The sequence below is a fragment of the Gymnodraco acuticeps genome, unplaced genomic scaffold, assembly GCF_902827175.1.
Source record: "Gymnodraco acuticeps unplaced genomic scaffold, fGymAcu1.1, whole genome shotgun sequence".
NCBI classification, from domain to species: Eukaryota; Metazoa; Chordata; class Actinopteri; order Perciformes; family Bathydraconidae; genus Gymnodraco; species Gymnodraco acuticeps.
The window spans coordinates 501,035-517,928 of NW_022990940.1; the positions used below are offsets into that span (position 1 = coordinate 501,035).

The following is a 16,894-nucleotide window of genomic DNA, read 5'->3' on the forward strand; positions in this document are numbered from 1 at the left end:
ATGTGACAGCTCTCTGGTCGGATGAATGTGACTTTTGACAATTTAGTGTTGTCATACCTTCTGCTGTCCAGCAAGTCAAGCGTCCCGCCACTTGGATTTGAAGCGGATGTTTTTAAGGGCTGCAAGATGCTTAAAATTATGGGCCTGAGTTTTCAGATCTGATGTACCTAACTGCTGTAGCAGAGAGTAAGAGAGAACTTTGCATTAATATATCTATTGCTCAGATCTCCTTAGCTGCTCGGTAGGGTTCAGAGAGGCCAACAAGATTCATGGAGCATAATTTATAAGACGGTTTACATTCTATCTAAACACTACACTCGGCTGTAAGATTAATTTCTCCCATTATTTCCTCAATAGTGTGGCGATAAATGAAATCCCCCGCTGTAGCTGTTATCTTTGTACAAACTCTCAGCACTCCATGGAACATGAATGCCATTACCCACTGTCATGTATTTAAAGTTTCTGTAATATATTTTGTGCTGGAAAGAATAGTTCATCACATGACAGTAAGTTGCCTTGGTAATATAGAAATCCCATCTAATGTTGCAGCTTTATTATAAAGACACCTGATCGCACAAAAAGATCAAACTGATCCGTCTGAAGGTCAATTCAAGATTCAAGGCTTTATTGTCATGTGCACATTCGCTACAGTGTAGATATGGCAATGACAAACTTAAAGTGGACCTATCATGCTATATTTGAACAATATATTGTAGGGCCATACCTATATAAAGTATATAAATATAGTTGTTTTTTCAAAATACCAAAAAGATCCTGCATTTTAGTCATGCCTCATTTCGCTCTATTTGCTCTTTCCAGTGAGCTGCAACTGACCACGCCCCCCTGCAGGAGAGGGGAGCGTGCTCTGAGATCAGCTGCTAGGCTGCAGCGGGGAGAAGAGGGGGAGAAAAAGAGATCTCCGTCCACCGTGTTTTATTCTTATAGAAGTAAGAAGAGAAGTAATGGGGCAGAAACCCTCCTTTTTACGCAGCGGTCCAGACATAGACATCAAACGGCGACACATATTCAGTTGCCAGTTACTTTGGTATTAGGGCAGGGATATCTAGATACTTTCCAAGGTTTGACATAATGAATTGTGCTACTTTTAAAGCAAGCAACGATATTTTCAAATCTGTAATCAAAAAGCTCCTCAAAAACACTATCGAGACTTTCGGTGAGCAAGGCGAGTGAGATGGCTGCTTAATTTTGAGCTCTTGATAGCGATTGGAAATCAACCCCCTTAACTCGCCTAGTAATATGCCGATATTCCGCATTTGACCGATTATCGGTATCAGCCTTTTTTTTATCAAATTCCCGATAAAACTTTGGCTCTGATGTGACCGTTTCTCTGCGAGTGGAGCCTCGCAGTTTTTCAGGTTGATATGTGAAGCTCATTAGCTAGCCAACATGTATCTAGTAAATGTTTAGCAAAATATTAGAAGTGAGGCTACTAGACTAACGCAGGGTTGCCAACTTTCACGCATCTGGCGTGTGACACACGCTTTCACTCTCAATATCACGCACTCACGCTGCCCAAACTATTCTCACGCCAAAACAAGAATACCGAAGACTAGAAACGGTTTTGAAAACTGTTGTCACGCAGTGATCGTCTTCTCAATAGAACATCTTTGATAATGTCTTCTGGCCAATCAGAATCAAGATAACGGCGTGGTGTTGTTGCAGGAAGTCCCGACGGAGAATACTTTTGCTGTAGTACATCTCTATATACATCGATACACCATTACGTGTTGATAGAAATCAACACGTAATGAAATAAGACCCCACGGTTTGATGATTGGTAGGTGTGTGGGCTGTCTTCCATTTTGACACACAGAACAATGGGGGCTATCCACCTTTATCGACAATGTAAAGTAATTCACACAGCCTCTTCCCTCTTCTCTCTGTGAGGAGCAGCAGGTTCAGCTTCATTTAAATATGTCGTGTAGTAATAGATGTATTTTTTTTTTCTCGAGAGTACCAGAATGTGTATTTTATGTTAGTATTTCAAAAAATCTCCTGGGGGAGAATCCCCCCAGACCCCCCTGCAGGGGTTGGGTTTTCAGCATGTCAACTCTTTCACTTGTGGGTAAATTGCAGGATTGGCTCCAGGTCGTCCTTTTTATTTACTACAAGACAAATGTGCCTTTTTATTTCATACAGTTCAATTAGGATTGAGACAGGGAAATAATAGAAACCTCACGCGTGGCGTTTCACTGTCAAGGGGGCGATATAGCGTGTATGTAATTACATTGCAAATACTGACTTGAGCCCCACCACTGTATGGGTTAGCCCTACCATAGATTACCCAACAAAAACACTCAGGAGCCGATAAGTCAATTAATTGCTTATTGCGACAGGCACACAATAAAACAGTGGAAACAAAGATGTGTTTGATTTTCATTAGTGAATTAAACTGTGTGCCCTTTGCCCCTTTGTAGTCTGTGTCCAATATTGTGTATTTGTATATGTATATCCTATATATATGCTAAGGTCCCACTGCTGACACGATAGCAGTCATTTCGTGTGCAGATGTGTAATTAAACCCATGATATCAAAATCTCACTCCAGCCAGGTACCCAAAGTTGGCAACCCTGGACTAACGTTAGGTCTACTGTAATAGCCTCACTTTTAATAGTTGGCAAAACATTAGCTAGCACTAGTGTTTTGCAGTTGCTAGCAGCTTATTGGGATTTTATGCTAGATAGACGCACACTGATGAACTCAGTGTGCATCTGGACCCGGTGACGACATTACCTATTGACGCAGCAACGACTGTAAGTTATATTCTTGTTTAATTAGACTTCTCGGTTTCATTTATTCGACTCTGTATAATTGTTATTGTACCTTAAACGGCTAAATCGCTTTTGAGAGATTTTAAATCTCAGATCTGCTCAGGCGAAACCTGCTTCACAGGTCTCAGCACTCAAGCCTGCATTATTAATATAGGCAGGGCCAGTCTATTGTCGCCCATCAGCTGTAGATAGTTAACTAATTAGAGGGGCGTGCCCCTACAGCTGTGAGAACTGAGCAATCAGGTGTCCATTTTTAGGTATCACTTTCCTGGAGCGTCAGCTTCAGCGTCAGACAGCCGAAGACATTGGAGTCCTACAGGAGTAAGACTGACAAAGACATTGGAGTCCTACAGGAGTCACGAGGGAGGCAAAGAGGAGGCAAATCCTACTTTGATTGAGCTAAGTATCGCTGGTGTTTTTATTTTCTATTTTGTTTCATTTTATTTTGTTGTTTAGCCCCTCATGCTATAATCATGTGTATTTTCTCCATTCCTGTTCATGTGTCTTCTCGCAATTATCACTGGCCCCGTGTATCTCGTAATCGATATAACCGGCCTGCTCTCGTCTATCCCACGTGCTCCACTGAGATCCAACATCTAGTTTCAGTTGGCCTGTGGAACTGCCAGTCAGCTGTTCCTAAGGCTGACTTCATCTCTGGCTACGCCTCCCTGCAGTCTCTGGATTTCCTTGCTCTCACTGAGACCTGGATTACTCCATCCAACACATCCACCCCAGCAGCTCTCTCTCTATTCCTTCTCCCATACACCCAGACCCACTGGCAGAGGAGGTGGCACTGGTCTCCTGCTCTCTCCCAAATGGAGCTTTTCCCTCTTCAAGCTACCTAACTTCACTCCTTCCACCTTTGAGTTCCATGCCGTCACAGTAACCCATCCTATACAGTTAACCATTGTTGTTCTCTACCGTCCACCAGGTGCCTTGGGGGACCTCTTGGAGGAATTAGATAATCTCCTCTCACTCATCCCTGAAACTGGTCCTCCCGCTGTACTTCTCGGAGACTGCAACCTCCAGACGGGGAAGATAGACGAACTAACATCTCTGTTAACCGCCTTTGCTTTCTCACTGTCTCCATCCCCACCAACTCATAAAGCTGGCAATGTCCTTGATCTCATATTCTCAAGGAACTGCGCTACTTCTAACCTCTCTGTAAACCCGCTCCACACATCCGATCACTTCTTCATTTCATTCTCTCTATCCCTTTCCAAACATAACAAACTAATCTCTTCCCATCCTACACTTGTACGCCGTAACCTTCGCTCCCTCTCCCCCTTTGCCTCGTCGGTGCTCTCAGCCCTCCCTTCCTCTGATTCGTTCCAACTCCTGCCTCCAAACTCTGCTGCAGAAACTCTCCTCTCTACTCTCTCATCCACTCTGGACTCGCTCTGTCCTCTCACATCTCGGCAGGCTCGTCAGTCCCCTCCTGCTCCCTGGCTAAATGATGCACTGCGTGCTAATAGAACCGTCCTTAGGGCAGCAGAGCGGAAATGGTGGAAATCCAAACACCGTGACGACCTCCTAACCTATCAAGCTCTCCTCTCCTCTTTCTCTGCTTTGATCTCTCAGGCAAAAAGCACTTTCTTTCAAGATAAGATCCAATCTTCCTATTCCAATCCTAAAAAACTATTTTCCATCTTCTCCACCCTCTTGGACCCTCCAAAAGCTCCTCCCCCCTCCTCACTTCTGTCAAGCGACTTTGTTACCCACTTTGAAAAAAAGGTTGATGATATTCGCTCTTCTTTTTCTGACTCACCTTTACTCACCGCTGGGTCACCAGACCCTCCTTCCACCAACACACTTACCTCCTTTTTCCCCTCTCTCTCCAAGTGAGGTTCTTACCCTCATTACCTCTGCCCGCCCTACCACCTGTCCTCTGGACCCTATCCCTTCAAACCTCCTTCAGACTATCGCTCCTGATATTCTACCGTTTCTCACCCATTTCATCAACACTTCTCTAACTTCTGGTCACTTTCCAAACAGTCTCAAGGAGGCAAGAGTAAACCCTCTCCTAAAGAAACCCACTCTCAACCCGTCTGATGTTATAAACTACAGGCCTGTCTCTCTCCTCCCGTTCCTGTCTAAATCACTTGAACGCGCTGTCTTTAAACAACTCTCCTGTTATCTCAATCAGAACAACCTTCTGGATCCGCACCAGTCTGGTTTCAAGGCAGGTCACTCCACAGAAACTGCTCTCATTGCTGTCACGGAGGAACTGCACACTGCCAAAACTGCATCCCTCTCCTCTGTCATCATCCTTTTGGACCTGTCTGCTGCATTCGACACGGTGAATCATCAGATCCTCCTTCGCACTCTCCAAAAACTTGGAGTTTCAGGCTCTGCACTTTCCCTCCTCACCTCATACCTGAAAGACCGTACCTACAGGGTGACTTGGAGAGGGTCTGAGTCCGACCCTTGTCAATTAACTACGGGGGTCCCTCAGGGCTCTGTTCTTGGTCCCCTCCTCTTCTCCCTGTACACAAACTCGCTCGGATCAGTCATTAGCCCGCATGGTTTTTCTTACCACTGCTACGCTGACGACACCCAATTAATTCTGTCCTTTCCCCGCTCAGAGACCCAGGTCGTTGCACGCATCTCTGCTTGTCTAGCTGACATCTCTCAGTGGATGTCTGCTCACCACCTCAAGCTCAACCTTGACAAGACTGAGCTGCTCTTCCTCCCGGGAAAAGATTGTCCCACTCTTGACCTAACAATCAACATCGGCACCTCAGTTGTTTCCCTGACTCAGACTGCAAGGAATCTGGGTGTGACCCTAGATAACAACCTGTCCTTCACTGCAAACATCGCTGCTACAACCCGTTGCTGCAGATACACGCTTTACAACATCAGGAAGATACGTCCCCAGCTGACTCAGAAAGCAACTCAGGTTCTGGTCCAGGCTCTCGTCATCTCACGCCTAGACTACTGCAACTCCCTCCTGGCTGGTCTACCTGCATGTGCCATCCGACCTCTGCAGCTCATCCAGAATGCAGCGGCTCGTCTGGTCTTCAACCTTCCTAAATTCTCCCACACCACTCCGCTCCTCCGCTCCCTTCACTGGCTTCCGGTAACTGCTAGAATCCACTTCAAGACACTGGTACTTGCTTACCATGCTGCGAATGGTTCTGGCCCTTCCTACATCCAGGACATGGTTAAACTGTACACCCCAGCGCGTGCACTACGCTCTGCATCAGCCAAACGACTCGTTGCGCCCTCGCTGCGAGGGGGACCCAAGTTCCCATCGGCGAAAACACGTGGGTTTGCTGTCCTGGCTCCAAGATGGTGGAATGAGCTCCCCATTGACATCAGGACGGCAGATAGCTTGCACATCTTCCGGCGCAAACTGAAAACTCATCTCTTTCGACTCCACTTCGAGCGTTAGAACTATTAACGAAGCACTTTTATACTAATAAAGGACTGGCTTACCTAAAGCCAGTTGAGTAGCACTTGAAATGTTTGGCTCTATGAAACCTGATGTACTTATATGATTCTGTTTTCTTCAAGGTTGTGTCTTCCTGGTCGAATGTACTTATTGTAAGTCGCTTTGGATAAAAGCGTCAGCTAAATGCAATGTAATGTAATAGACAGATATAATAAATTAAGCATTATTGTTAGTTAAGCATGTCAGCCTGCAGCCCCACTTCTTGTCTCTCTCTCTAACTCATTGCAGATGACTGCACTAAAGAAAAGGGCACAGAGAGGAAACCAGTTGTAAGATGTTTAAAAGTTAATTAAACATAATATATGCTTAAATGCATTTCAAAGAAGTTGTGTTGAGTTGTGTTGGAGTTTGTGTTATTCTACATTTTGACACCAAGATTTTCTGATTTTACTGCAAATGTATATCGGTTCTCGGTCTCCTTGATTACTAATAATCGGTATCGGCCTTGAAAAAGCCATATCGGTCGATCTCTAATACAAATTGATGCAATTTTATTGGAATGAGAGGGGGAAAGAGAACTAGAAGTCAAAAGAAAGGTGACAAACTAGAAAGACAGAACTCACCGGAGATGGAAGACGCTCGAAGCTCCGTTAGCTCTGTTAGCTCACAACAGGACTCGGCAGACACCATGCGTTCAATGCTCCAGGAAATACGCGATTTCAGGGCTGAGCATAAAGTGGACTTAAACAAACTCTAAGAAGAAATCAAAGGAGACATGAAATCTGAACTCGAAGATATGAAGCAGGAAATTTACCAAAAACTTTCTGCTAACTCCGCGCTAACACAGGCCCACGAAACTAGGCTGAAAGAAGCGGAGGAACAAATCGAGGAGGCAGAGACAGCAAACATGGCTATGTCAGATGCATTGATTAAATCAATGAAAGAATGCAGGGGAAACTGGTGGATTTGGAAGGTCGATCCAGGAGAAATAATATGCGCATTTATGGAGTACCCGAAGAGAAGGAAGGTAACTCCATGTCTGACTTTGTGGATCAACTTTTGAAAACTGAACTAGCTTTACCGGACACCAACCTACAGATACAACGCGCTCATCGAGCTGTGGCTCGCAAACCGGAAAGGAATGCACCGCCAAGGTCCATAGTGGTGAACTTTCTGGAGTTTACCACCAAAGAAAGGGTACTGAAAAAGGCCTGGGAAAAGAAGATACTGATGGAAGGGCGACGTCTATCGTTCGATCACGACTATGCAACGGAGGTCGTCCTGAAGCGCAAGGAGTAGGCCTACGTGGGAATAAAGAGGGTCCTTAAAGAGAAAAATATACGTTTCCAGACACCTCTCGACAGGATGCACATTCACTGGGACTCGGGAACACGCACATACGACAGTGCTCAAGATGCAGCGCAGGAGCTGAGGAGGAGAGGTTTCTCCGTGGAGATACCAGACCGCAACGCTTCGGAGCTGTACCCGGAGATGGAGCGTCTCCACCAGACCAAGACATGGCAGCGCGTCGGAGAGAGTAGTGCAGGTGGGGCAGAGACCACGAGCAGAGTAAGGAAGAGGCTACAAGAGTATGAGAATAGTCTGGTACTAACTGATTCATATTATATATTCACTGTATATATTTGTCACGACTTCATTTGGATTATATAAATGCTATCGGGTGCCGTTGGACTACTAGGATGCGTGAGATTGCGTGTTTCACCTCTAGTGAGGGGCCCTCCAGGAGGAGGCTCTCCCCTCTTCCTGCCAACGGGGACTTAGGGTGGCGAGGAATCACCCTACCTTGGAAGTCTACAATTTTTTTTTTACGTTCTACGTTCACTACATGTGGGCCAGATGTTCAGGTCTGTGTAGTTTTCAGTTGTCTGGAGTTTTGTGAATGCAAAGGATTGGGTAATTTAAATGCCGTACAATAATATAAAAGTGGTGTCACTTAATGTAAATGGGATGAGTAATCCAGTTAAAAGGAGCAAGGTCCTGGCTAAATTGAAAAAAGAAAAGGCCCAAGTACTATTTTTACAAGAAACTCATCTGCCTCAACAGGAGCATGACAAATTAAAACGCTTTGGTTATAAAAATACATTCTATAGTTCGTACAAACCTAGCCAGAAGAGGGGAGTGGCTATCCTTATTTCAAATGCAGTTCAATTTGAACTCCATAAAGAAGTTATAGGACAAAGAGGGACGATATGTATTAGTGAAAGGAAAGCTTGAAAATGCAGTGGTGACATTGGTAAATGTATATGCCCCCCCAGAGAGCAACAAATCTATTTTAAAAAATCTGTTTGACGTCATTGCATTAGAGACTGAGCGTATTTTGATATGTGGAGGGGATTTTAATGTGGTCCTGAATCATACCATAGACCAGGGATGGGCAAATGGCGGCCCGCGGGCCGCATGCGGCCCCCACCTCCTCTTTTTGCGGCCCTCAGATTAATTTATAAACAACGTAATTAATTAAAAAAAATGTTTTTAAAAAACTTTTTTTTTTTTTACTTGTAGTACTGATACCGCCCACTAGACTCCTAGTTACGTCGCGAGCTGTGTAGATGATTTCAAATACCGTGAAATAATCTGTGACGCATTTCTGTGTATTGTGTTTGTTTCCCGGGGAAACCCTCACAAGAAACACCGGCTGTTGTTATGCCTGCTGTGACATTAAGTTGCCTCTTGTAATTATGCCTTTACAATCTTAAAAGTTGTTTTTATCATCTGAATTTGGCGAAACAAGTTTAATATTCTTAAAACCAAGACTTTGTTTATTTGAAATCAGATGAAAACAAACTGTCACGGACCCTGCCGTGTTATCTATGATTACTACGCTTTTCATTCATAATTTCAGCGGGAGGGAGCGGGAGTGGTGCTGAGGAACAGCAGAGTGCGGGCTGACAGGTGTCTGTGTTGACATTCCCCTTATTGTGGAATAAGGGGAATGCAGAGACTGGCTACAAGTGTTTTAGGTTCAAGTTAGACAACTAATGTCTGGGTTAGTGTTCATGACTTCATGTGTTTGTCATCTAATGGTTAATCTCAATACACACACATTTTCCATGCTTTCCAATAGTTTAAAATAGTTGTATTCCACTGTTTAATAACCTGTTCAATACAAACATGCCACTTGTAAAAATGAAATAACATTTCTGTGAACTGATATTTGTTTAGTGAGCTTATTAGAGGATGTTCCCATTTTTTGGGGATGTTCCCTTTGATTGTAAAATGTCAATGAAGATGTCAGACTTAGTATATTTGTTAATAATTACATACAACACATGGAATTTTTGTGTGTGTGTGTTCCAAGTGAATCTGCGGCCCCCTGGTGGCCAGTATATCAATGATGTGGCCCCCACCACCATCAAAGTTGCCCATCCCTGCCATAGACACTACAAGCCACAAAAATAGCAAGAAGCTCCTGACCAAGTTTGTTAATGCGTCAGTGCAGGAAATGGGACTAATTGATATTTGGAGGGAACTTCACCCCCTAGAACGGGATTATACACACTATTCAGTACCCCATTCTGTGTACTCCAGAATTGACTACTTTTTAATAAATACGGGTGAAAGTCACAGGATCACAGAGAGTAAAATCGGCGTGGCAGATGTTTCGGATCATAATATGATTAGCTTGTCAATAAATCAGAATAGTAGACAAAAGAATACAGTGTGGAGGCTCAATGTGGGTGTTTTGAATAATAAGGCGACCGTGGAACAGTTAAGGGAAGAGATACAAATATATATAGAGGAGAATGATAATGGACATGTGGATCCTGGGATACTGTGGGATGCTTTGAAGGCTGTTATCCTTGGAAAGCTGATCGCCCTAACAGCATCACAAAAAAAGGCCCGGCTAGCCACATACAAATACAAAATAGAAAAATTGAGAGGAATGGAGACAAAACATAAGATTACAGGGGATCAATCGGCATTACAACAAATTAAGGAAACAAGGGGGAGATAAATGAGATCCTCAGAGGAGAAATTGAAAAAAAGACAAGGTTTTTAAAGCAGTCTTATTACGAATCAGGCTCAAAAGCAGCTAGACTCCTGGCTAGACGCCTATAGGCAAACAGCAAGCCTCTAATACAATTCATAGAACAAAGGACCCCCAAACTAATCAACTACTGTATGAGCCAGATTAGATAGAAAGAATATTTGAAGAGTACTATAAGACACTCTACTCTAATCCACCATTAGCTGATGAAAGCACAATAAGAAACTTTCTTAACTCGCTTGATCTGCCATTTATAGGTGAGATACATAATGACACCATTACGTCGCAATTTACAGTTGAAGAGCTGGAAGCTGCAATCAGTAGGCTGAAGACCAGTAAATCACCGGGCAGCGATAGGTTCCCATCCGAGTTCTATAAAACTTTCACGAAGGAGCTAACACCTCTGCTTCTGTCTTGTTTTAATTGGACTCTTAAAGAAGGCAGGGCTCCCCCATCTTGGAGGGAAGCAATTATTTCCATTTTGCCTAAGGAAGGCAAAGACAAAGACCACTGTAAAAATTATAGGCCAATTTCTCTTTTAAATGTGGACTACAAGCTGTTTACCTCAATCATCTGTAAAAGATTTGAGACTTTTATGCCAGATCTTATTCATGAAGATCAAACTGGATTCATTAGAGGGCCTCAAACACAATACAATATCAGAAGGACTCTCCATATTGTAGACAATGCGCATAAAAAGGGAACAAGTATGGTTCTGGTTAGTCTGGATGCAGAAAAAGCGTTTGACAGTGTCAGTTGGTCTTTTTTATATGAAGTACTAAGGAGGTTTGGTTTAAATGAAAATGCAATTCGGTGTCTTAAGACTATTTATCATGAACCTACGGCTAGGATCAAAGTAAATGGGAGTTTGTCCAATAGGATTCAGCTGGAGAGAGGCTCTAGACAGGGCTGCTGTCTCTCTCCTATTCTCTTTGCTTTATTTGTTGAACCATTGGCGCAAGCAATAAGGCAGAGTGAAGATCTGCAGGGTGTCAATATAGGGGGGGAAGATCATATCATTGGGCTTTTTGCAGATGTTATAGTTTTTCTTGAGCAACCAGATGTATGTTTCCCAAACCTGATGAACCTACTCGACACATATGGTTACTATTCAGGGTAAGTGAACGTAACAACAACTCAAATTCTCTCATTCAATTACTCACCATCCCAACAAATTAGACATGCACATAACCTAAAATGGAATTCCAAAACAATGACTTATCTTGGTGTAACTATAACCAAAACATTTTCCAACCTGTTTGAAGCCAATTATAACAAAATTGATGACAATATCCGAAAGGATGTAGAAAGGTGGTCCACCCTCCCTTTAGACTTCAGTGCCAGAATACAAACGTTAAAATTAATATCCTACCTAGGCTGCTGTATTTTTTTGAGTCTCTTCCAATTGATGTTCCACAAAAAAATTCATAACCTGGGACAGGATGATTTCTAGATTTGTTTTGAATAGTAAAAAAACAAGAATACGATTTACGACACTTCAGTTGCCTAAAAGTAAGGGGGGAATGGCTTTACCAAATCTTAGGGAATACTTCTATGCAGCCCAACTCAGACCTTTGGCCTACTGGTGTAGACCAGATTATGAGTCTGGATGGAAAGCCATGGAAAGGGAGGTACAGGGTCACCACATTCAGGCCTTGGTAGAAGATAGGAATTTGGTGAAGGCTCTGAGAGGTGAAATTAATACGATAGTTGCGTTTACACTAGAGGTCTGGAATGTTGTGGTAGCAAAATACAAATTAAAGAGAGGGATACACACGCTGAGGTGGTTTGCATTCGATTCCAATTTTAAACCAGGGGTGTACGATCCAGCATTCAAAGAATGGGTGCAAAAGGGCATAACAGCAATGTGTACGGTTTCAAAAAAGGGTGAATTGATGGGTTTTCAGGAATTACAGGCAAAATATGGTATTACAGACAGGGATTGTTTTAGATACATGCAGTTAAGACACTATTTTGTAAAAGAGATAAGGCTAAATGCAGATGAATCTTTAGATACTGTAACTGGGGTGATTGTGGATGCGTATCAGCAGAAGGGGTCTCGGATCATCTCTGCTTTCTACCAGGCTTTGGGGGGAAACAGGGGGGAATTGACTATCTACATCAGAGGTGCCCAGTACGTCGACTATGCTGGTAGATCGCGAGTCATTCATAAACAAAAAAATCCAGCTCCGTTAAAATAGACAAAACAGGTTTTGATCCCTCCTCCCTTGGCCTCCCTGCCACTTAATTCAGGAGTTTACTTGATTGACAGAAAAAGCGACCTATCGCTTTCCAATCTGTTAACCCAGAATGCAAAGCGATACAAAATCAGTCAAGTGCCGGGAAAACTCAAATTAGTTAAACAGACAAACAACAAAATGAGTGCGGGACCGAGCAAAAAGCCAAAGACATACCACTTCCACCCAGAATGGGAGGAAGAATATTTTGTTGTGATGTCACATTCAAAGGTTATTTGCCTTATGTGTAAAGCAAGCGTCGCTCTGCCAAAGAAAGGTAACGTGGAGAGGCATTATCGGAGTGTTCACAAGGCATATGACAACGACTTCCCTCCGAGTAGCGAGTTGAGAAAGGTCATGTATTATTGCTACACAAACATTATCTCGCAGTCTTAGTGTCGCCAACTCGTTTCTAATATGCAAAAAGACAAACAAATGCGTCTATGGTCGGTGTATTTTTTATCTTTCCAATCGAGACGAGATCTCTCGCTCCCCTGTCTGTGTGCGAGGGGGCGGGGCAGTTTACACACACGCAGCTGCTCCATGCAGCAATACACGGCGGGGATGGCGGAGAGAAGCGCTCCAAGGTGTGGTTAAATGTTACCCGTCTTGAGGTGGACAATGCTCGTTACCAAGAGTGTTTAGCATGTGAGGGCGGTAACACGAGCAATGTGTCTAAACATTTAGCAAAAGTGCACCACATTCAGACGGAGGAATGCACCGGGTTCGACTGTCTTTCTAGCAGCTCTGTAGCCCCATCCACGAGTAACGTTTCCACGTCAGGTGTTATGTATGCTAGCAGCAACACACGGAGTTAACTCAATTATACAAACATGGGTTAATGATTAGAGGAAACAGAGTTGCTCTTTATTTTGTTAAAGTTTCACCTATTCTGTTTACAGTTCTGTCATCAGATTATTTAATACGATTTGTTAAAACATTGTTGTTTCTTTTGATGTGAAATATTATTTATTTAATTTAAATAAAAAGCAATGTTAATTTTGTAAACAATTTGTTAATTTAATAATATGTATTTTTTAATCAAGTATTAATCTTTATTGTCTTCATTGTTAGTTTCCACATGCCTAAAACAACCTCAAGCTAAATCTAAAAGTTGATGGCTAAAGAGCGTTTGAGAAATTGTGCAAGGCATACAGTAATAGTCCGAATAGTCGATTAATCGTTTAATTAATCGATAGATTAATCGATTATCAAATGAGTCGTTTGTTGCAGCCCTAGTTATCCCATGTATAAATAACACGTGTTATTCAGCAACCCTTGCAATTTGGGATTTTATTTTTGGTTGGTAGACCTCGGTGAGCTGGTCATTTCAAAAGTAGCTCACCAGCCAAAAAAGTGTGGGCACCCCTGATCTACATCTACATAAAAGCAAAATGGGAAGCAGAGTTACAAATAAAAATGTCAGAGGAAGAATGGTTTCAAATGTTCGAGACGCAATTTACATCCACAAACTCATTAGTATGGAGGGAATTCTGCTGGAAGAACCTGACTCGCTTTTTCACAACACCCAAAATAAAGAGCAGGCAACTTGGTGTACAGCAACAGTGTTGGAGGTTGTGTGGGAACATGGAGGCTGACCACTCGCACATTTTCTGGAACTGTACAAAGATAAGGTCATATTGGGAGAAGGTTAATGCAGTTGTCAACATTATTTTGGGTTATGGAATCCCAAATACCTGCCCGGTGATGTATCTTGGGAACATTAAGGATGTTGTGATGGGAGGCGATCTATATTTGATTAAGGTTTTACTTGCAGCGAGTAAGAAAGCTATAACCAGAAATTGGCTTAATGTGAACGCTCCAACTCAGGAGCAGTGGCTGGAAATTGTTCAAGATATTTCTGTCATGGAAAAGTTGACATATGTTTTGAGAATCCAAGAGAATGCATTCAATAGGAAATGGGAAAAGTGGAATATTTACATGGTTGACACCAATGAGTAAGTGAATGAATAATTCAATCTTGTACGGTATGTGTGAATATTGAAGGTCTTCAGACAACTAGTATTTATTGTGCTTTATTTTACAACTAATTTGTGTGTATTATGTTTTGTTGTTCTGTTATTATTGTTGTGAAAACTCAATAAAAACACAAGTATATAAAAACAAAAACACTATCGAAGCAGTTCCTGCCATTGCTACGTTAGTTCAAACAGTAACAACGGACTATTTTTCTTAGCGGATGCATGTCAATTTAAATCAATACATATTTTTTAAATCAATAAAATAATTTTCTAAATCCATAAAAGCATTTCAATTAATATTGGGAGTCATGTCGTTACTTTGTCGAGAATGTGGCCATGTAATAAGCGGGATAATGTGCACATTGCATAATGTGCCTTTATGCGGATCTAGATCCCTCCGCTTCGCGTCGGGCTCCTGATCAGCCTGTCTGTGTTATTTTCCCCATAATGACTGCGTCGCTGCACATTATCCCTTACATATGATTGTATAGAGTCATTATTCATTTGTTTTAAAGCAGGAGGCGCAAAAACCTTGCCTCGGGGAGGGAGAAAAAGAGCCACAGCGGAGAATAAACAGAAGGGCAACCATGGCAACCATGCAAGGGAAGTCTTCTTCGCTGCTTTTGTGGCAGACTACAGCGCCACTTACAGGCCTGGTATATGTACTACAGTGTCTCCAGCGCTTTCGAGCAGCAATGGCCGGCCGTAGCCCAACTCCACATCCCCCTGATAGGTGGAGAATTGACCAATAGCCGTAGCGCCACTTTACTGACGTCAGTAAAATGTTCAAATCTGGATCAGTCTGTATCAGATCTGTTGCAGCCCCTTTTTTAGAGATGTGGGTATGGAGGAAAATAGAGAGGGTTGTGTTTTCTGACACTTGGTGAGTTCCCTGGAACACCGGGGACACATATTCATGTATAAAAGACGTACAAAAGTGCATTTTGCATGATAGGTCCCCTTTAAGTCACAGGCACAAAGTAGCATGTCTTTAAGTGTTGTCTTTGAGTTTTCTGAGCAATTGTTAAGGGAGTTTCCATGTTGGGAAATTGAACCCCAAATGTCTGACAAGAGGATCAAACTGACTAAATTGATAAAAATTAATAGCCTACCAGAGTTGCAGTCATCTCCTGCGAAGCCATCCTGGCACTCACAGAATCCCTCCTTGCAGACTCCCTTCTTGCTGCAGTTGTTGGCGCAATAGACCATGGAGCAGTCCTCCCCCACGTACCCCGGCCTGCACTGGCACGTCCCGTTGACGCACTGCCCCTGGTCCGAGCAGTCGTTCAGACACCTGCCCACCATGCAGTCTTCGCCGGTGAAGGACTCTTCACAGACACACTCTCCATCGATACAGAGCCCGCGACCCGAGCAGTCTGAAGGGCACCGCGGCTCTGAGCAGTTGTCGCCTCCAAAGTCACGGTCGCACACACACTCCCCCTCCACACACACACCCTGGTTGGAGCAGTCGTCCGGGCAGCGGGACTCGGAGCAGTTTTTGCCGGCCCAGCCTTCCTCACAGATGCAGCCGCACATGTCAAAGCTGAAGCTGCCATGGCCGCTGCAGCCTGGCAGAAAGTCCAAATGACCTTTAAAAAAAACAAAAAACGCTTTATTCAAATATCAAAGTAAAATTAAAGGTCACCTATTATGCAAAATCCACGTTTTCATGTCTTTTATACAGAAACAAGTGTCCCCTCTGTGTAAAGAGATTCTGAAAGTTTCGGGAAAATATATTTGCTCACTTTTTGTCCTGATCCATTTATATAAAAATCTGTCTGAAAATCTGATTTTGGCCACTTTATGATGTCATAACGTTTTTATTGGCTTGTGTAACCATTAGCCAATCACCAACCAAGGTAACCCCCCCCCCCCCCCCTCTTATCACCTGAATCTCCTCCTAGAGCAGTGGTTCTCAAATGAGGGTACGCGGACCCCTAGGGGTACGTTGGAGTACTGCAGGGGGTACGTGAGATTTATTTTATGTTAATGAAAAAAAAACGTAATTAATGCATTTAAACAAACTACTAATAGTAGTTTAACTACTTTCTTCAAAAGTTTACAGTAATTCTGGATAATAAAATGGGAACAATAAACGGGGTGCTCTCTTTTCCTCTCCCTCTCCTGACAGCCCGTCAGTCTCGTGCAGCTCGCTGAACCTGTAATAAGTGACCCGACAGTAAAGAATAAATATATTTATAACTAGTTTAGCTAGTTCCAGAGTAGATAAACTAGCTAAGTGTGTTAGGTCTAACTCTTAGTGTATTTTGTTCCGCTCAACGGTCCGTCACAGCGGACGGAGCTGTGATCATGCAGAGCTGCATGTTCTCCGTCAGCAGCAGCTGATCTGATCTCTCTCTCTCCCTCGTGTCCGGTTAGACTTCACTCGCGTTTATGTCCAAATCTATCAGATCTAGCTAGTTCTAGTTAATGATATGACTGCCTGCCTATCAAAGGACCTAAACAATAAGCGTTGCTTT

The 16,894-nt window shown here is 43.1% G+C and overlaps 1 protein-coding gene across 6 annotated transcripts in view; it reads right to left on the reverse strand.

Moving 5' to 3' along the window:
* tnr (tenascin R (restrictin, janusin)) overlaps positions 1-16,894 on the reverse strand; it is a 224,754-nt gene that overhangs the window by 72,100 nt on the left and 135,760 nt on the right. For all 6 annotated transcript variants that reach the window (XM_034234509.1, XM_034234508.1, XM_034234506.1 and 3 more), the window contains one exon: positions 15,527-16,003. In XM_034234509.1, the coding sequence (XP_034090400.1) occupies positions 15,527-16,003 (477 nt within the window). The remainder of the gene's footprint in view (positions 1-15,526; positions 16,004-16,894) is intronic.